This window comes from Rhyacophila brunnea, unplaced genomic scaffold (assembly GCF_057557595.1).
Source record: "Rhyacophila brunnea isolate RB1 unplaced genomic scaffold, BYU_Rbru_1.0 scaffold_6, whole genome shotgun sequence".
Classification (NCBI taxonomy): Eukaryota; Metazoa; Arthropoda; class Insecta; order Trichoptera; family Rhyacophilidae; genus Rhyacophila; species Rhyacophila brunnea.
In genome coordinates, this window is record NW_028233276.1 from 5,764,806 (window position 1) to 5,787,889 (window position 23,084).

General features: G+C 33.7%; 1 protein-coding gene across 8 annotated transcripts in view; it reads right to left on the bottom strand.

Moving 5' to 3' along the window:
* The window catches only part of ACC (acetyl-CoA carboxylase), a 150,980-nt gene that overhangs the window by 47,456 nt on the left and 80,440 nt on the right, over positions 1–23,084 (bottom strand). For 2 of the 8 annotated variants that reach the window (XM_085956804.1, XM_085956806.1), the window contains exon 2: positions 20,485–21,373. The exons of 3 other annotated variants lie outside the window; for them this stretch is intronic. In XM_085956804.1, coding sequence (XP_085812930.1) covers positions 20,485–20,876 — 392 coding nt within the window. In that variant the 5' untranslated portion in view covers positions 20,877–21,373. Of the gene's footprint in view, positions 1–7,357; positions 7,562–20,484; positions 21,444–23,084 lie in introns of those variants that run through there. 3 more of the 8 variants (XM_085956805.1, XM_085956803.1, XM_085956810.1) reach the window with 2 other exon arrangements.

Consider the following 23,084-nt stretch of genomic DNA (forward strand, 5'->3'; position numbering starts at 1 on the left):
TAGCGAGATCTCAGATGTAATGAGGAATCATTCGTTGACATTTTGGTTTATGATTTTCTCCATACATTTATTCACTGTTATAACGAGCAACTTATCGGATATACCGAGCTAAAATACTGTTAATGTGTCGATCGTTTAAAAACAGTTCGACCCTAAGCAATAAAATCCCATCAGACAGGATGCCGCCAGGGTTGAATTATGTTTATGACACTAGTTAAGTGTCTCAGTACTACCTAATTGGTGTTTTCGCCGATAATACTGAAAAAGTATCCACGCATATGATTGAAAAATCCAAGGTTTGTGAAGGCACCTACCAGCGTTCATTACAATAAACAACTTCTGTTGTAGTTTATGAATGCCATGCTTGTTTCGGGGATTTTTACAATGGTTTTCAGATTTGTTATTTTCGACTTTTTTTCGTCTTTTTGTGTTGTCACCGCTCATTTAAAAATACCTATTCTCTGATATCAGGAGTAACGCTTATAACGAGCAAATTCAGTCAGTCCCATCTTCCTCGTAATAATCAAGTTCGACTGAATATAATTTTACATTTTCTAAAAAATGAATAGGTACCAAAATGTGCACAGGTCTTCTGCGCAGTTCCAGTTTTAAAAACGTTGTTTTTAAGTTTATGATTGATATAAGCAACAAATGAAAATAGCATTGCTATTACTCGCATTACGCAACGAAAAAATAATTATAAGTACCTGAATATTAATATAATATAATTTTGGTGGTTTCTTAAAAAAATGAGGAACATTTTGCAAAGCATGAAAAACATTTATTGAAAGATTTTAGTAGACATTCCGACCATTTAGATGACATCATTAATTATTAACTGTGGAAAGAGAGCAATATATTTTCCTTGGCATTTCACATGAGGTATGCTTATAAATGCCAGCATTAACCTGATTAATATGAATTTAGATATTTTTATATCCATCCTTGGATAGGCTTTCCACTCAGTATAGTAATAAAATAATAAGTAATATAATATAACAATGATAAATATAATAATATGAATGTAAATCTTATTAGCATTGAACAAGATTTGAAAGCGGATCAAATCTTAGTATTATAATAGATAGACTGAAACCCAGGGAACACAGAATTAATGGGAACTGAAATACCTAACGGGTTTGGAGTAACAGGCAACCGATCTCGAGTGTGGAAGAATATGGGATAAACTTAAACACGTGTCAACAATATGTCATTCTAAACTAATCCTTCGCTGTGACAACTGATCTCGGTTTATGCACTAACGCTCATTCAATATTGGTGTATTTGAAGGTTGCAACACACTATTGCACGTCTATAATGCTTGTTTCATTATCGTAGGACACTCACACATTCAAAACCCTGCATCAAAATATAGTAATATATAAGTATTATCTGAAATTATTTCCAGTTAGTAATACATAAATACAGTAAGTATGTGGGGAGTCGCCATTTAAATGTGCAGTGGCTCCAAAGGTTTTTAAAATTACATTTGTAACGTCCTATAACAATGTCCATCGACACAATTTCAGGTGCCGAACCGAAGATTAAGAACTCCTGTTTTAGAATTTACAAAAACATGAAAAATGTTAGGGATAATCATGAACATCAAAATTCCTCTGGTGCGATATACGTTTTATACTTGATGAGTTTATAAAGGGTATTTTTTACCTTCATAAAAAGGTAAGAAATATTGGTCAATAATAATAATATACTAAACTTGTTTGTATTGGATATTTTTATATAAGGCAGGTATATTTTTTTTGTATATTGTATATTGGTTAAATCTGAGGTTTTCAAACTGTGCACCACAGCGGCAGTACACAGCAGAACTTCAATTCACGAACAGTTTATTTTATCTTATTAAAAACAAAAATTAAATAGATATGAAATACATCCAATCCTCTTTTTGCACGGGGGATACATTCCAAAGACTACTGTGCAAAACAAAACCGTGTAAAAAAAGATAAGGAGCCCATGCAAACATGGTAGATAGGTTCCATTACTTAAAATCAACTCAACATACGAAATTCTTGAACTCAAAAATAAATCTAATTTATTTATATACTTATAAAAATATGTATACATAAGAATACATAGTTTTCGATTTAAATTAAATTTAGCATAGTGAAATTTATTCATTCAGTGTCGCTGCTTGACAATAAACGTGCCCGTTTACTGCTGTTTTTCGCTGGCGAAAAATCATTTTCATCGCTGGAAATATTTGCTGACGCCGAAGCACGCGGCGCGCCTCTCGTATCGAACCCGAAGTGACTGACTAGTGGCGCCATGTATGTACATAATATGTATATCTGGGCGGCATCCGGTGACAACATATGTATGCACCAGTGGCGTGCGGACAATTGCAATGCAATTTTTTGATAAATATGTACATGCATACGTATTTTTATTCTTTTTAATTTTTTAAACCATGTTAAAGCAAAAAAAAATGTAAATAAAAAATAATAAATAATCGGTAAGTACTTTTTTTAAACCGTGTTATTTCGTATCCGTGCAAAAAGAGGATCGGGTGTATATAAAATAAATGATCTGGCATTAACGTGGCGTTACATCATCATAAAGGTTTTTGAAACAAAAAAAAATTTAAACTTCTTCGTTAAATGGTTCCATAACAGTTACTTATTGCAAAATTTATTTAATAATCGTAAAAAGCTATTTTTAGTGGAAAATTCGCATAAGATTCTAATAAGCACGAATTATCTTTTAATCGTACTTTTTATCGGGGGACATAAAAATCTTTGCTATGTTTATAGTAATGTAACCAAATTTTTATTTTGTATTCGTTTTCACTATCCAAATAAGACCTCACGTCATGCAAGTAAAAACAAATTCTTGTCAATTCTAATCTAAAACATACAAGACAAAAATTTGCTTCATTTTTACAATAGTGGTTCTAAATTTGTGAAAAATACGTAATATTTAAAAGTTTATGTAACACTTAAAGGCCCACACAATTCCTCATTAAAGGCATACATTAAAACAGTGTTATAGCGCCTGTACACGTGCATGGATTTACTGGCACCAATAGTGTGTAAACTAAACTATTGCGATAGTAACCGTCTCGCCAATCTCATTCTTCAATCGTAAGCGAGATGCGTCGTTGTCATTGACTGGTTGTGAAATTTGGTAAACGTAAAAATGCTCTGCGCCTCTGTAGTTCGTATTTTTTCCGGCAGGTTCGCCACTATCGCTCTACTGCGCAGGCGCAGATATCGAACAAATTCCCACCGTCGCATGAAAATTCAGAAGCTTCCAAACTGTTTTGATTCATGCATGTAATCTTGCAACTTTTACGATAATACGTGTTTACACGTGCATTTTCTTGTTATGGTCGCGATAATACGTACTGTCCAGCAGTAAATCCATGCACGTTTAAGCGAGGTATTATTCAAAGTATGCAAGCAATTCCCAGAGGCGAATCATTGTATCCGAAAAATAAATATTTCCAGAAAAATTAAATGAGCTGATGCGCAATCCCAATCGTACATTCATATACCTACTTATATGCAGGGCTCGAATGGACAGGAGCGCACCGGAGCGCCGTTCTGGTTCATGAAATCCCCAAAATTGTGAAAAAAATAATTTGACCTACACAAAATTAGATAACTATGTGAATATTTTCGGAAAATTATTAAGCGCTCCGATTCATAAAATTTTCCATTTCGAGCTCTGCTTATATGGCTGTTACATTTAGGTAGACAATAACAAAATTTGAACGGCTTTTCTTGTATCGCCAAGACGATCATCCTATATTATTTTAGTGCTACCAGTTATATTTGCTCATTTAACCATAGTTAGACCATTATCGAAATCCATACACACAAAAAACAGACACTTTCGATTATCAGTTAGGAAAAGCTAATAAAGCCCCTGATTGTCATTCCAAGTGGGGAAGAAATCAATTGGCTACTACATTTTTAGGACGCGTTGAAAGAATGTTTACTAAAGACGCCGTGAAACTAAGAAGTTTAATCACCACTGGTATAACGTGTAAATTGGATTGGTACTCGGCAATAATAATTTTCCCAATCATTTGTTGAATCAATAAGGAAAAAATAATTGTAATAATATATTATTTTACGAATTTTGAAAATACCTAATGAATAAATCAATGGTTTCTCGCATCGATTTTACGTAAGCTGGAGTTTTTCAAGGGCGAACTGTGAAAAAATATATACAACTTTTTAACTAACTTATTAGGGTAACATTTAAAACGACCCACTGATTCCAACGGCCTAAACATTTGGGCACCTAAATATACTTATCTACATATGGTAGTATTGTCATAATGTCACATCACCGAAATAAATTATTATGAGAAATTAGGTAAAGAGACCTATCGCGGAGACAACATCAAGGCACTGCTGACTGCGCTTCCAATCGGCGAATGAGAGGTTCGAGCCTTGTCAAATTTATAAATAAAACTCGTAATGCATGTTTCAATATAAATGATTCATTGGATTGCTTGAGTCTGTTGGGTTTTAGGGTGTGCATGTGATCATCATGTGGGCCTGTGAACATGCCCGGGTTTTCTGTAGGGGTTTTTCTTCCCGTAGCCATAATGTACTAGTTTTTAGGCGCTGGTGATTCGCCTTGCACCCGCCTCTATCTGCTGCAGCATGCTTGCATAGCCTAGGAACCCCCGGTGGAGAGGTTAGAGCAGTGTTTTTCAACCTTATTTGCCATGCCCCACTTCTACGCTTCAAAAATCTCCATCCCCCTATCAAAATTGTATAGTTACCTAACATGAGAATAATGAATGTATTGTTGATATTTATTCAAATTTCTCCTTATTCCTGCCAATTTTTCAGTCAAAATAATAATAAAAGGTACAAATATAACAGTGCTGCCGATTCTCGGAAAGTCAGGGTTGTAATATCAAAAAAAATATTTCGAAAATGCGTTTTTCCGCAAAAAAAATGTTACATATATTAACAATTTGCACATTGCCCCCCAAAACATTCAAATTGCCCCCCGGTGGGGCGTACGCCCCACGTTGGGAAACACTGGGTTAGGGGTAGGATTTGTTGACAGAGCTATCATGTATATAGTTGACATACTCAGAATTTCAAATGGAAGCACATCTGATCTGGAATCAGGCATACCCCACTGAAGTCATACCAACCGAGGAATAATTCGTCTACTGACATGTTCAATACCTCCGTTCAGGCGAACAAGCACGGCAGTAAATGAACTTTTTTTCGTTGTGCGGGTACCTACTCAACTTGTCTCTTATAATTGTATATGTTCGTTTAATTTTACTTTTTCCAAATGATTTATAAACACATTTAGTTTAAGTACCTCATTGTAATATTGCCACTGTTGTACTATATTCTATTTGTACTGATTTTACGTAAGTACCTACTTACATAATGTTATGTCATTCTCATGTGTACCTATCTGAAACTTAAATTATTGTAATTCAATGGTGCATAATATGTCGTTTACATTTATGTGATTTTCTCAAAGCCTGGGTGTTTCTGAGATTGTTTTATTCTACTACCACACTAAAGTTTCATTATTATATTCATCGTGCCATCTCCTAATGGAGGTCGGCCACCATCGGGGCGATCTTTGCGCTATCATCGGCTGCTCGGAACGGTTCGGGAGAATGCATTCATTTTTAAACCACTAAATACGGCGTCGTCCTAAAAAAAAAAGAACTGAACACAAGAAACGGAGTGAACGGTCAACAATCAACGGATCCTTGATGCGAAAATAGGGATCATTTATAAATATATAGGTAGATAATAAAAAAACATTTTAAAAATAGGTAAGTACCTATCTAGCATACCTACCTATGTAACACATGAGATTACTTTGCGAAATATTTATTATCTTGTTAGCAATAATAAATAACAACTTTTGACTTTTTGATTCTCAATATTGATTGATGATAATGTATCTAAAACCAAAGTTATACTTCTGAAAAAACGTAAAATCACCACTTGTAATATTAACTTTTCAAGTTACTGGCAATCACTAGGACTAGACATTTTATGTACGGGGAAAGATTAGGTACAGTGAAATAGCGCTTATACACATTAGAATCATGGGAGATTCCAATAAGAAACCTCTACCCTTATTATTCGATATTTTGTATCTAAAAATAGCTGCGTTTAATCGAAATAGGTTCGTCAAACGCTTTATATGATTCAGTCTATAAAATATAATATATGCGTCATAATTCGTAAGCAAACATTCGACTGTATTACAGAGTAAATTGTGTATACTGTGTACCGTACCTATACAGTACCTACACTAATAACTGAAAATAGTTTTAAAAAACTGCATTTTCTTTTGACAACTTATTCCCCGGGCATTTTTATTAATGTACGTTATGTTAATTATTTAAAACATTTAATACATATTATTTTTTTTAAATATGAAATGGGTGATTCATATTTACAACTAAAAGGCAAACAATTTTTGAAAAACAAAAAAATGTGTACAGGCAACAAATTGATAATTAGTACCAACCTATTTTCTTCTAAGGTTGATAGATACCAACATAAAAAAATAATAACATCATAATTCCAAATTTAAAATTATACATATTGCCAAATAAATCAAAATGGAAGTTGTTTTGAGACAGCTCATGGTATCTATTTTACCAATTAACGTTTCATATAATTAGTATATAGGTATTTAATATTACAAAACTGACATGTTTTTATTGACATCGACTGTAGTAAAAGTAGTGATAATCAAGTTAGTGTTTTATTGCAAGTATTACACTCACAAAACTGGTTAGAAGATGGAAAGTTGTCCATCCAATGTCTTCAAGTAAAGTAAAATAATAATTTTAATACCTAGGTACCTCCTGTGCATTCCAATTTCTACCAAACGATATTAACATTATTAATCACAATTATTTACTTCATCATGTGTTTGTTATCGAGAATTTTGAACGTACTCTCCAGCTTATGAAAGTGCAAAAAAAACTAAAATAATGGAATCAATTAAGTACCTAGGTACATAATTATGTGCGAACAACTTTAACGAAATTAAAAAAATCAACAAAGACATTCCTACCGAACAGCTATAAATGTTATCAATTCATTGCAATACTTAAAATTAAAAATATGAAACAATTCGAAGAACGAATGCTAAATAAACAGAGATTACGTCGAATGGATTTAGAAAGCTGTCAAAAAAAAACCAAAACAAACAGACATAATCGTAAAATAAACTATGTAGTCACAGTATGTATGCAACGAAAATAACTTGTATCAACGATATATTTATCAAATTTACAACGAGTATTGATTGATTCGTGAAATATTCACGTTCAAACATTATAAATAGGTCCAAATAGCTGTAAAAGTGGAAACCTAACCTCTTAGCGCACCGCCGGGGATCTGTCAGTTCTGTTCCCGCCACGATCATGTTTATTCAAAATTCATACACAAACTGGAAGAAAATAACTTTTGAATTCGATACAGGCAAAAAGCAGGCCAAATATAAACTGATTTCGATTTAAGTTGGCGGTCTCATGACGGTGGCATCGGCATCTTTTTGACACATTCCAATTAGTGATGAGAACGACTCGCAAAGTTCGCGAATCCTTTTTAGCGATATAGATGACTCGATTCACTATATTTGAAAATATTATGATGATTTAATATATGAATTAAATTTACCCCGCCTACTGAAGGGCGGAAGCTCATAACGTAACATTAACACATTTCAAAATCTTTAATTGACGCGAAAATTTCAAATTTGAAGAAACGAACTAATATCGTCGTTGTTTTGTAAAAAGGGCGAATTAACCAAAATACCATTTTACAGAGGAGAATTTTGAACTTTTGACATTTATTTGTTTATTACCTGTGGATGATTATAAATATCTAACAAGGCTATAATAAAGCTTAGAAAGAATACTGTCATTATAATAGGCATTATTATGTAATATTAAAAAAGGCCTAATATTATGTCACATTCGCTTTTTATTCGTAATTTTAATTAATTTAATTTTAGTCGATTATCGTTTTTAAGTAATTTCCAGTGGAGATACAAATTCGCCGTTTTTACACAACAAAGCTAGTGGGGTACATGTATTTCCATTAAAATCTCGATTTCGCCAAAATGGTTGATTCGCCCTTTTTACAAAACACCGACGATATTATTATTACGTCACCCCATTTGTGAGGAAGAGGTAAGGAAGTTTTCGAAAAATGAAAAGTCATAAAACGAAATTGGTTAACGCAGGGTTTAATTGAATTTTAAAAACTAACACTATCTGGAATTCTTATTCTTAGTTCAATAAAAACAAATACGTATGGCTAACAAGTTAAGTGTACACTATTTATGCCGGATCTTAACAGCATACTTCCACCCTTCGCCAATGATACCCAGATGCCTATAGGATGGGTCGTTTACGAGAGCTTTTTTCTTTTTGACACGCTGCGTCCACATAATTGATTTACCATTTACCACATATGCACGGTATACAGCCAAGAAGGTGTCTACTGATTAATATGAAACAGTTATCAGCCAAAGATATTTTACATTACTATGATGCGGGTGAGCCCGAACTGAACGTGGACTCCGTTTGATTGTCGTTTGTAACGGCGTCTCCATGAGCGCAGCAATAAAATCAAATCCCATTGGCCCACGTGACACAAGAATGCCATATGATTATATTTTCCTCGTCTATCTTAACCGTTCAAATTATATACAGATACGCAATATTATATTATTTAGTAAGTACTTACAAAGAAATGTGTTTACTTTGCATTTGATTGGGAAATTATTAATGACTGCAATAATCTAGCAAAATCATAATTGACGAAGAATCAAGTATAAGAGTAACGACTCTTGATTGAATCACATGCTTAAAACAAAACATCTCTAACGTTGGGGCAGGCAATGGGTAATTGGCGAGGGAACGAGATGCGTGTATTAAAACGGACGTATGTCTCGCTTGCACGCGAATGAAACCTGCAAAATGTTGCCGCGGAAAAAAATATGTGTGCGAAAAATAGTAAAAAATGCCGATAATCATAAAACTACACACATTATCGTCGAGGTAGTAAACGCAGGGCTGCATTTGAGTTTACATTGCCGACAAATAATACGAAGGAAATAAAAACAGTTTTAATAAAAACAGTTTTAATAAAAACGTTTTTACGAAAATAGCACAATTAATTAATTTGCAAATTTATTCAGTTTTAATCAGACATTTCCAGTATCACTACAAGTTACTCGAATATCGAGATCCGCCGTAAAACACACAATTATCCACAGCGTAGGGAACAAAAGGCTAAAAAATATATACGAATACATTATTATTATTATGTCCGACCCGGGAATATAATATATTTATAGCAATATTATTGCTTAAACACAGAGTGGAGGTTACCACAAAACCTTTTACGATAAATGGTAGTTAGACTTTCACTCAACCGAATGGACGCCAACCCAGCATACATTGAAAAAAAACAACATGCAGTGACGTCCCGTGGGGGTGGGCAGATTGAGCGTCGCTTGGGGGCGGCAATTACTCGAAAGGCGGCAAATCGAGAAGAACCATAAAGTATATATAGAAATAGGTACTTACATAACTTAGTAATAACGGAAATATCTTTCCATTAAAAAATTCAGCTCACCGGTTTGAAACAAAATGTATTAATACACAACATAAAAAGTGTAACAGGACTGTATTTTTTGCCGGGTTTGGGATGTCTAGTTTACTTCCGTTGGCCTAGGACGTCACATCCAGCAATGGCACATGCAGATTTGCGAATTATATTTGAATTATAGGTAGGTACCTACTTACCTACCTAATTAATTTATCCAAATATTTTTGCAGGTCACTCGCGAGTTTTGAAAGTTGCCAGGTGTATTTTTAAACGTATCTAAAACCGTGGACTTGCAATATTGTGAAGTAGAGATGGCATTTAAATATACTGTATAAAAAATGGGGTGGCATTTTGGTGCTGCCTAGGGGCGGCATTCTGTCTAGGGACGTCACTGACAACATGTCAATAGGACTCAACAACGCATAGGCTATATTTTGAAGGACATCATTTAACTATTTGAATAAACATAAACGTGTACATAAGAATTTATATGTAAGTACCTACATACTTCACAATACCGCCCCAAAAATTTCGCCTGCGCGATTGATTGACATGAAATACTAGATACTTATAATATATTAATATATCCACACTCTCTCGATGATCTAGCTAGAGATTCTAGATATTTATTTATGTACCTACTATTTTCGGGTTTTAGAAAATCAAAGTAGCTCTTATACCTATCACTAAAATAGTTGGACATCATGTCCTATAATATATCGTAAGCAGGTTATCAGGTTGATAGGTAGGTACCTACTATCTACTTAGATAATTTAACACTACCCATTTATGTTGATTGGATGTAGGTATATATTTTTGAGAATTAAAATTAAATGACCGACGCTTTACTTTTTTTCTGGAACCGCTAATGTACCAACGAGATTGTAAACGGCAACTGGCAACTAGCAACCCACGGTTGTAGGGAGGGGGCGTTTTGTCCCTGCTCGACTGTGGGTGCAAAGAACAATAAATAGACGAGAAAACAGACCATTCTTTATGTTGCAGTTTCAAAACTAACAAAAGTGTGTTACACCACATTACAATGGAGTAGTTAGACACGCGAAAACGTAAGTTCAATCAATAAGGCTAAAGAGCAGATGTTATCAAGAAATCTATTTAATAAAATAATGAGATTTCCGAGAAATCGAGAAATTGTCAATAAATTATATTTCTCGGAATGGCCGGAAGAACTATAAAAAGTCTCGACTAAGTCGACGGTAAAAAAAATTGGCTGTAAAACCTAAAGATGAAAAAAAAAATCGGCAAAAATACCTACCCTACCTCAATTTTGTAATAATGACAATTTCTCGAAAATTCCTGAGAAATCAAAAAACCAATCTCGAATTCTCTAAAAATCACAAGCTCTAGTAAAGAGCAAGTAGTCACCTAGGCATTTTTTAGTACCTACCTACCCGACCTACCACAGGTAGATGACGTGTATTTATTATTCAAATAAAATATTTTAATAACAAAAATATAAAATATTATTCATAAAATGTAGGTATATTAACGTTTATTGTATTTTTTACCAATTATAAATAAAGAATCGTAAAGGTTTTCTCTGGTATACAGAGTGACTGCATTTATTTATGGGACATTAAAGAGGACAAAATCTGTATCTAGTTGCTTTCTGCCCATAATTATATAACTTTGAATTTAAATGTATTTGACCTTGGACCACGATTTTCGGATAATAATAATGTAATCTCTGTTGCACAAACCACCATCGCGACATAGTCGCTAACTGGCAAAACTTGTTATTATTTAGGTAGGTAGGTAGTTGGTTATATTGCTGTGGCAATCCATACATTGTCATTGTCAAGTTAAAATTAATCGGACATATTTCAAACCATAATATTAAATTCGTACCTGTCAATAAGCAGGATATATTAAGTCAATCTGATTACTTATCACCTGATTTTTATCGCTAAATATCAACATAATATTATGTATTCGCCTTATCACACGACGATAAAAGAGTAATAGTGATAATAATAAAAAACATTAATAGGAAAAATGACTTACGAACTCTACTCGACATTTTTAAATTTCCCTCAAACATATCGATTATCATCATCTGATAACGTTTACCCTGCGCGCCCATTAACGCCGTATGTGGTTGCGTTATTATGTATATAAGTATTACATTACATTACAGCTAACTAGTTACATCTAGCTCCTAGACATTTAGAGCGGAATGCAGAAACATTTGTCATAACTAAAATATCCTTAGCAGAAAACACTATGCAGAAACATTGTCCTCAGTTAAGATCATTTCTATTGAAAATAATACCATATTTAAAAATTCTCTTACCTATAGTTTAGGTAAATTATTTTATAATTGTTAAACGATGGCAAAAATATGATAACTGCGTTTTATAAATGCAATAACTATAAATAGGTACATATTAATATTTATTATAATACTCTTATGTTTCCGATATAAGTCATTATACGTGATTCCACAGGCACCGCAAGATATTTTTTTAACATGGTAACACTAGCGTCAAGTGTCATTCTTCACCTGGCATTTTGTATTTCTGCGGGCTGGCGTATAAAAGTAAAATAATATTCTGCAAGTACATGCCAAACGAATTAACACTATCAATATCCAAATTGAGATACATTGTTAAATGAATTTGAGTGTATGGACTGTTTTATAGACATGCGAATATATTTTGACAGCAGCTGTCAGTGGTAAATGGTAATACAGAAGGGGGCGTGTTCATAACAAAGGTAGTCTATGGTTAAGGATTCCTTAACTCTATGCTCAGGATTGTCTATAGTTAAGTCATGCTTTTCGGCGACTTATCCTTAGGATCGAAATCTTAGATTGTGCATTCCGCTCTTAGATTAGAATAATCGCGACGGTGAGACGTTATTACATCCATGCTCATGATCTAAAAACAGCCAGACCCTTCATTCGAACCCGAAGACTCTCGGCTCCAGAAGCTGACATTTTGCCATTCAATCAGCTCGGCGCTATGTATAACAGTGCCGTCTGTATTTTATATCAGCTTTCCAAATCCGACACTGTACCAGCAGGGATGAAAACATCAGAGACAGCAAGAGGATAATAAATTCAATTATTTATATCACAAATATTTGAGAGTGGCAATGTGCTGTCTACGTCAAACAAAACAGTTTATTTTGTTAGAACAAAATAGCGTCGCCCTTATTTTATTCGCTACATTAAAACATTACTTTAGAAGCGGATTATTAAAGTGTGAAACATAAAAATTATATACTAAGCATTGATAATAAAATAATAGGTACTAATAATAATTTCATTGTCAAAACAACCTTGAATTATTACAATAATCAATAATCATATTCATGCTGATCATTACGTTTGAATGTAAGAGAACCTAATCAATAAAACTTTTAAAGCAATAAAATTTTAAAAAAAGCTGTTTAAAAAAATACTTTTTCAGCACACGTCTTGTGAATGAAGCAAAATATTTTTTTAAATACCTACATATTATATAATGTATTATAGATTTCTGTAAATATTGTTTCGAAGTTTTGTTTAGTTATGAAAATGGTCAGAGAGGTTTTTAAAAAGCCATGTCAAACGAAACATCGAAATATTTAAGAAATAAAAGCCGTAATCATATTTTTATATTATACATTCAATATATCATAATTGCTTTTTTGCTTTTTGAATCACTTAGAAAATACTTATAGAAACATTAGCCGTAAATGAGAGCTAATAATTACTCTTATTACTCTTTCGAACAAAAGAGGTTATAAATACAAGTGTATTCTCCATCATCAGGTAACCTACGCTGTTAGGAGTTTTCTTACTATTTTGTTTATTTAAAAAAAAAAACAAAGCATGAGATTTAAATTTAAAAAAAAAACTGATTCCATTCAAACAAGTTAAATAAAAACAAATACTTATATAATAGATAAATCCTATAAACACATCACAAATACAAATACTCTAATAGTAAAAAAAACTCAAATATGTGGATGCTCAAATTTGATGTGATATGATAATTGATACACTGAAATAATGATAACTCCCGTGTATAATTTAGGAAACACTACTTAAGAGCATCACACTGCCCTTAGCCTCAGCGATAGGTAGGTGGGCTCGCTTCAGGTTGTGGGGGGCATAATTATGACCATGTTGTGTAGGATTGCGCATTAAAACAGCTTCATAAGGAAATAATATCCAAGTTCGATTCAGTGCAATGATAATTAATAGTTGATCAATTTGGTTTGAAGTTTGAATGAAATAATTGATGCAGAAATTAATTTCTCAAAACCTCATAACCATTCCGATGTCATAAATAATGGCAATCTTCGTTGCTGACACAACTAGACATTAAAAAAAATATTGAATTACATCATATTATACTAAATAAAGAAAACGAAGTACGCATTTTATACGAAATATTATGTTTTAATTAACTTTATTAAAAATCCCACAAACAAGTATTATGTTTATGGGGGGCACAAGACAAAAAAGTTTGAAAAACACTACCTGAAAAGCGGCGTATAAAGTTGAAAGCGAACTTGAAGATGAAAGTGCACAAGTATGGACACAACATAATGTAACGTGGGAAAGTTTCCAAGACCAACGACCCGTGATGAAAATTTGAAATATCGATGGATCACATACATTGGTACAATACAATGGTTATTGACGCATTATCTTCTGTAATCGTTTTGCAACCCAGATACGCATCATACCAGTGATTGATTGATGTAATAATAAAACCCATGAAAACTGCAAGGTCGATGCATAGCCGCAAGCCATGATAGCATAATGTCAGGTGTGCATCGATGAATTGACACCATGCCACGGTTCAAGGTGGACACGTTTTCTGTTGCACAATTAATAAAACCGACCATTTGTTTGCAAATCACTTCAATGAAATAATGCCAATATGAAGTGATGAAGTGTCAGATCTAAACACTTTGACTGCCAGACGATAATCACGAATTTCCGATTTCCAAAGTGGTATTGTCGAGGGACAAAGGTTTTTTCAGTTTTAGCATGGATACATGCTTTTCCCTTGAAATAATATTTCATTAATCGTTATCCCTACATAAATTTTATTATGAGATATAATAAAGATCATTGAATTCTACATGAAAAATGTATTTTACATACATACTATAATTATTCAGTATGTTACACAGTTTTGTCATAATTATTTGAGAAATTAATGTTAGAATTAAACTGTTTTTTCGACTTGTATTGTTAAAATAAATCAAACAGTCATATTTGATTCTTTGTATCATCATCAGTCTGTTTCAATACACTGCTAGACGAAGACCTCCTCAAGCTCGCTTCCTTGTTCTTCACTGCCCCGTAAGTCCGCCGAACATTGATATTTCGTCAATCCAGCGTACGTACCTTCGGGCGGCATTTCGGTCATGTTATGCCCTCGAATACTACTGGATCATCGAATTCATCCAGCGACTACCCTGTCTACGAGCAATATTATACAGTGAGGACAAGTGACATATAATTATTGAAAGATGGGGTAGGAGGAGCAGTTTTCACCTCACCTAATACATATTATGTATACTTGAAACAGGATTCAAACACGTATCTAACTGCTTCGTATGACACGATTTAAGCGTTTTATGCTTTAAGATTGGTGTAGGTATAATCGCACAAACAGAAAAATGGTTTGGGGAGAGATCCATTTTGAAAAATATCCATAATATTATTTTATTGATTTTAAAGTCAGCAAGAAAGCCTAGCATGCGCTACTGATTTACACATTTACTCCGCCTGCTGCTTTATAACTCCTCGTCGCTTCAATCGCGGAATATCGTACTTTTCGTGAACATTTCTCATACCCAGACACTCCATACTTTGAGTCTAGCTCTAAACACTTGACCTGCAGAGATATACCCAACTACCCACGAGTTATCGCGAAGTGGTTGTCGGATGTGCTAATAGTCATATTTTTAGGATCGTAAGTGTCCATTTGTATCTTCTGCGCTGTTTTGACTTTTAGACATGCCGCATCAGAATATTGAAGCAAACATTGGATGCACCAGATGGTTACATCAATTCATGAGTGCCTCGGGTTTTCTAGTAACTACATGCCTTGTGTGTCATATTATAAAGCCGAGAATTGTGGGACCAACCCAATCAACCCCCTGAGAATAAATTATCAGGGTCACGATTAACAGACATGAGGACCTGACAAGAAGGAAGAAGAAACAATATTCCATTCACATAAAAAAATGTATTTTTCCGTTCCTGGTGGAGAGACTCAAAACCCTTGTGCGCGCGCCTGTATAAAATATCATTATTATTTGCATAGCAACCGTTTATAATTTGAATGTGTTGGCTTAAATTGTCCTAATTCCAACACTAAAAACATTAATGAACATAAAAACGAATAATGTTTTACACAACTTCGATTATTGTATCATCTGATTTATTAAAATAAAAAAAACCGATTTAATCTGACACGGTGTCGAAAGGGTTAAGTGTTACCAGCACTTATAAATTTTACAATGTGGTTTTGTATTATTGATTGACACTTTATAAACTTTGCATTGAACGTAATAATGCGTACAAAGGTTACATAATAAATTAAAAACTCCACATTTACAGACATTTACGTTATTACGTTTAAAGGCTTGTTTACACGGGCTTGTTCCAATGCCACTACGCAGTGGCGAAGGGTAGAGATATACTGTGGAGATCCGACATAAATAGTGCACACTAAACTTTGTCAATCATACTTATTTGCTTTTATTGAAGAATACAAAATGCAGATATGTATTGGTTAGTTTTTAAAATTAAATTAAACCCTGCCTAGGCCAAGCCATGATAGAGGAGGTAGGCTGTGGAGATCCGATAAAAATAATGCACACTTTATAATTATTTGTTTCCATTGAACTAGGGTACAAATTGCAGTTTTTTTTAATTTTAATTAAACCATGTCTAAATCAAACCTTAATAGATGAAAAATATTCTAAAAAAGTATCTATTAAAATTTTAAAATTATATATTATGATTTAATGGCATAATTTTAAACATTTTTTAGATAGAAAAATATTTCTTATTTAATATCTATTACGGTTTGCTTTGGAAAAGTTTAATTCAATTTTTAAAACTAACCAATAGGTACATATTATAAGTTCAAATTATGACTGACATAAGTTTAGTGTGCACTATTTATATCGTATCTCCACAGCCTACGTCCACCCTTCGCCACAGTCACCACGTGTAAATAAGCAGAATTAGTAATAAACATTAGTATTCTGCAAGCGCTCCATTGGCGAGCCAAAAGTCCGAGGACAATAAATCGTCCGATTTGTCTATGCTCTGCTTCTGATCAACGAACGAATAAAAAAATCGAGCTGTCAAAAGTGAAAAGTTACGATTCTCGTAATGTCTTCTGATAATCCTATAATTTTGTGTTATTTATATGTAGACTTGCATAAAATAATATAGCAGTGAAAACAACACAAGTTTTACGATTTCTTTTATGAATTTCATAAATACAAATAAAAAAAATAATTGGTAAATCTCTCATTTTCTAATGTGTAAATTAACAAATTATATATTGAAAATGTTTAAAACAATTACAGATTTTTTTCGGTCCGAATGATTGCGTATTAATGTCAAATCGAATTTGCATAGTGATCGACTGACGAAGTCTGGCAAAAATATCAAACATGTTTGAAATCCAACGAGCCTGGTCTGCGGATTAAAAAGTCCGCAGGTCTGGGGTGCTCCACGCGAAAAAAAAAGTCCGAAGACTGTAAATCGTCTGACTTGCGTGCCAATGGAGCGCCGGATTTAGGCCTGTTTACACGTGCCGGTATTAGTGCGAATAGCGGGTAGGTACTCATGATTAGTACCAAGTCAGTGTAAACAATCCTTAAGGAAGAACCTTCTATGTTTGGATATTATCTACACGTAAATGCGACCTTAACCTCACGTTACTCATAAAATGTTTCTAATGGTTCCATGAATAAGCAGAACATAATAAAACGGAACATGATAAAACAGAACATGAATAAACAGACAGAAAGGTGACAAAACAAAACATGAAAAAACACAACAGTGACAAAACATAACAACGATAAGTAGAACTATGACCTTTCAGGAAAAATATAACATGTAATATTGAAATTGTCGTATCTCTGTGTGTTGTATAGATTTTTAATAACACAGGTTTTCAATACGACGTAAAAAATCAAATTATATAATTTCTGCATTCCTAATCGCTGGACAGCCTCAATTAAACGGGACTCAACTCGGTGTGGCCGGCAAGCTAGGTAGGTACGAGGGTGGGTCAATAATTCCTTAGAAAAAAGCATTAAAACAGTTTTTATTTTTGTATTTTTTTTTATTTCTCAACATAATCTCCTTGGAGCTCAATACACTTGGTTAGACGTTTCTCAATTTTTTTTAAACCGTCAGAAAAATAAGTTTTCGGAAGGTCCTCAAAATAAGCATTTGTCCGATCGATGACTTCTTCATTTGAAAAAAAACGTTGTCCACTTAGCCATTTTTTTAAGTTTGGGAAAAGGAAAAAGTCACTGGGGGCTAAATCTGGCGAATACGGTGGGTGGTCAACCAATTTGAACTTCAATTCTTCAATTTTAGCCATCGATCGCAAACATGTGTGAACACGGGCATTGTCCTGATGAAAGAGGATTTTTTTCCTGTTTAAATAAGGCCGTTTTTCTTCAATTTTGTTTTTTAGCTGGTCCAATAAAGATGCATAATAATCCCCTGTTATTGTTTTTCCTTTTTCCAAATAGTCAACGAAAATAATTCCACGTGCATCCCAAAATACAGTAGCCATAACCTTACCAGCTGATTTTACGGTTTTCGCCTTCTTTGGACATGGTTCGCCTTTCGCAATCCACTGCTTTGACTGTTCTTTCGTCTCGGGAGTATAGTGGTGTATCCATGTTTCATCTACAGTCACAAAGCGACGAAAAAATTCATCCGGATTGCGTTGCATGAGCGACAACAGGGCTTTAGAGGCCAGCACCCTATTGCGTTTATTGTCGACTGTGAGCAAACGCGGCACCCATCTTGCAGAAATTTTTTTCATGCCCAATTTGTCATGTAAAATAGAAATGACGCTACCTTTTGAGATCCCTGTAACCTCAATTATCTCACTCAACTTTAATCTTTGGTCACTTAACACCATATCGTGGATTTTATTGATCATTTCTGGTGTAGTCACCTCTACAGGACGTCCTGAGCGTGGTTCATCCTTTGTTGATGTACGACCACGTTTAAATTCATTTAACCAGTTATAAATAGTTGCAAGTGAAGGAGCAGATATGCCGTGAACTAAATCCAACTCATTTTTTATTTCCTTTGCTGTTAACCCTTTTATATTAAAATGTTTAATAACAGCTCTAAACTCAATTTTCTCCATTTTCCATTTTTCCATTTTCCACAAGCAAATTTTTTTTTTAAATGTACGAGAAACACACAACAACCCGACCAATCTGATTGAAACTTCGCAGCATACTGAATCGGTAGTGCCGCTGCAAGAAAACAAACCGCTTACAGTACTAGTCGCGCCACCTGTCGGCTTTTCTAAGGACTTATTGACCCACCCTCGTATATCTCGTCTTAATCAATCTATTATGTTCAAAATACTTTAGTGATTAGGTACAACGAAATACCTGATGAGTTTAATAATTCTGTGGAGTTGTGCACGATTATCAAAATCAACAGATAGATAGATAATTGAGGTTTTTACGCCGAATGGCCAACATGCAGTGATTATGTATATTAAATATGTATATATATATTTCGTTTATAAACTTTATTACGTTTAAAAAGTTTTATGGGTAAGTATTTAATTAACAAATAGATACGACAAAAATGAGTGTTTTATTTTGCCCCTGGCTGATCTGTTTTTTTCATATTCTATTTTCTCACAGTTCTGTTTTCTCACAGTTCTGTTTCTTCGTGTTCTGTTTCTTCATGTTCTGTTTATTCATATCCTGTTATATCATATTCTGTTTTTTCCGGTTACCTTTTCTAATAATGACCGTAGTAACTCCTAAATTGGAAATCAAACTCTTGAATAAGAGAATGCTGGTATGTAGGTATGTGAGATAAGATTTTTTACATCCTCGTGATTCAATTTATGTAAATTATATCCACAGAATAGATTAACTTAGATCTAAACAATATTGCATCGAGAATTCTGAAGAAATTATGAATATTTCGATGATATTTGATTCTTTTCTTTCAATAAATACTCGAGAATTCAAAAAAAAAATGGCGAGAAATAATTACAAAATGAACTAGCTATGTATATTTAAAATTAAATGGATATCATACTTTTAGGTTAGGTACATATCTTCCGAAGAAATTAAAATCTTACCTAGATACTTTAAGACTAGAATGTACACATTTTTAATCGGGAGCCCAGAAGATCGAATCAACTCTCGAAAATTCTCCACAAACCAAAAAACTAATCCCGTATTCTCGAGTTCCAAATATTCTGAGAAATTGGAATTCACGAGAATCAAAAAAAGTGAGAAATCACAACCACTAGTCGGCTTAGGCCAGTGGTCTTCAAACTGTGTTTCCGCGAATCAAAAAAAAATCGACAATAGACCTAGACTTCGACAAATTGTGTAAAATAAATATTATTTTAAGATATATTTTTCTAAGGATGGGATGGGGAAAAAAACTTATAATTCTAAGGGTTCCGTGAGTCGACAAAGTTTGAAGACCACTGGCTTAGGTAGACTGAATACAACAAAAAGGGATTTGGTAAGGAAATCGTGTAAAATATAGCTAATTACGACTAAAATATGTGTAAGCTATTATAACTTCGCAAAATCGGAAGAAAAATCAGCATACAGCGCCAAGTAGGTACCTAGATAATGTTCAACAATTAATACTTACGTCAAGGTCGCTTGAGGAAGTCTCAAATGGCTGTTGGAGATGCCTGCGGGATTAGCAGCCGCCTCAGCAGCCGCCGCAGCCCTACTAGCCTCAAGGCTCGCCCTCCTATTGTAAATACTGCCGACCTCCAAGCTGGCCCTCCGCTCGTAGTCCTCGAGGCCCGCATGACTGGCGCGTCTCTCCAGCGAGATCAGCGGCACCGGACCCATGTTGCTGCCCTCCCAAGTGCCATCCTCTGGCTCTGCACTGTCGCCCAGGACGAAGCGCTTCGAAGAGCGTCTCTTGAGCATATTCGAATCTGTGTCTGACGCGGAAGAAGGACGCCAAGCGAAACAGGATAGGAAGCGATTGAATACAGATTCTTGAGTCATCCACTGGTCAGTTTTTACCATAGAGTCGTGTCTTAATACAGTTGGAGTTCGATTATCTCTTATTATGTCAGTAAGTGGAGAATAATTATTGGGTCCCGTACTGGAGATTCTGATTAGCTTATTATCTTACTTAGATGATATCCCTTATTCCAATGTTATCCGTATTTTATTTAAGTATATAAAAAATCCCTTGTTCCACCGTATAAAACTTAAGTTAAACTTACTGTCTTAAAGACAATCTTCACTTTAAAGTAGGTAGGTAACAACAAAATAAGAACATTTGTTTTGTATTAAGAATGTCTTAATTTATATATTGTAAGTAATATATTGTTCTTATATTACACCTACTGAGTGATTAAATTTATAAATCCTTTTTTCAGTTATTTATGGATGTCAGCAACGCCAAGTCTCTTTGTATGGTTTCTTTCCTTCTGACGTTTGATGTTGCAGATTTAGATTCGGATTCTGCCGTCGGACACTTCAGTCAATAACATATTTTTTAAGTAAACACTATTACACTACAAACATCGTAAATAAAAATTACATATTCTAGGCGCTTACATCATTAACATGACAAATTCTGTGAAACTATCAACACAATAATTATTGAACTAAACAATCTCTTTGACTTGAAGACACAAAATGTTGGTGGAAGATTTAGAAATATACGTAGGTAATTAGATTGCCATTTCCAAAATGTAATATTACTGACAACTCATTTGTTTTGTAACTAATACGTTACATAAATACAATGTGGTTTAGGATATTTGACACTGGTATATCAAATTCTTTAACGTAATACATATTATTTGAATACCTGTTTGTACGCTAGTAAACATTGACAAAACGATGAATTCGTATGTACCTATAGAAGATTTTGCTTTTCAGCATATCAAACCGAAAATCAACGGATCACTTATTTTATGTCTATGACACGGCTGGAAAGACGGGTAGCATTTTGTTCAGGAATAGTGTTTGATAAAGTATATAGATACAAAAATATCAATACTTAATTATTTAATTATTATTTATTTATGGTCTGTCATATGGGCCTCCACAGAGTGAACGTTTGTATTAACGGATTTTTGTTTTTACGAGAAATATATTATGTTAACCACTTGCTTAACCTATTAGCTCCATATTCTGACTCCAAACACAAATTGAAAAACAAAATGTGTGTTTGCCAGACCCAGGATTAGAACCTGAGACCCAAGACAGCATAAGCTGACGCGTACGCCGCTCAGAACATGTTTTTAACCGATAAAAAAATGTGAAGTAAAAATATCAGTTAATTTTGACTAAGTGATAAAAAACACATTTAAATATATAACTTAGATATGTAAATACCTACCTACCTACTTTATATATTACATATATAATTCAAAATCACAAAAAAAAGAAAAATAACTAGATATCTGCGCAATGTTTCTTTACTCGGACAAGGCGGAACCCGTTCTCTCTCTAAACATCAGATTGGAGAATAATTAATTATGTTTTCTGCTTCGAGTGTTAGTTTTAATTTGCTAAAATTATATCGATAAAATACTACTGCAACTAAAGAGAAGTATCTAGAAGTAATCAAATTAATATTTTATATAAGTACAGCGTTTGACGAGATTCCAAAGCGATTTTAATGTTTGAAACGGCCACTATAAAATAATTATGCGTACCTACGGAATAAAGTAAGAACAAGTCTAAAAAATATAGTAGTGCCAAATTTATCACAATGTCACAAAGGAGAAAAGGGACGATTCGAATCGACGTTGCTAAGTTAGTATATTTCGCACATAAACATAAAAGTTCCCATAAGCTCTCCTGAAAAGTAATGATCTATCTCCCTTTCTTTTCCGCGTATAGAATTAATATCCTATGTTTTCGCAGCATTGAATACAAAATATATAAACGAAAAAGAAGGCCTGTGGGCCTGTGTTTTGCCCTAAAACTAAATAATAAATTTCCAGTATATAAAAAACATCTTCTAAGCTTGGAACACTAATACAAAATGTGTAGGTACCTATATCTCAGTTCAGTGCGGTTCTGATAAATAATTGCTACAATTGAATCTGCAATGTGACATGAGTAAAAATTGTTCATCCATCCATCCCAGCACCATCTGCATAAAATAATAATTTTCTGAAAAATCTTTGTGTAAGTAAACTATAATATTGTTATTTTGATTTTATTAACCAATTACCCAATACAATGACAGCTAAAACAAGATGGCGGCTA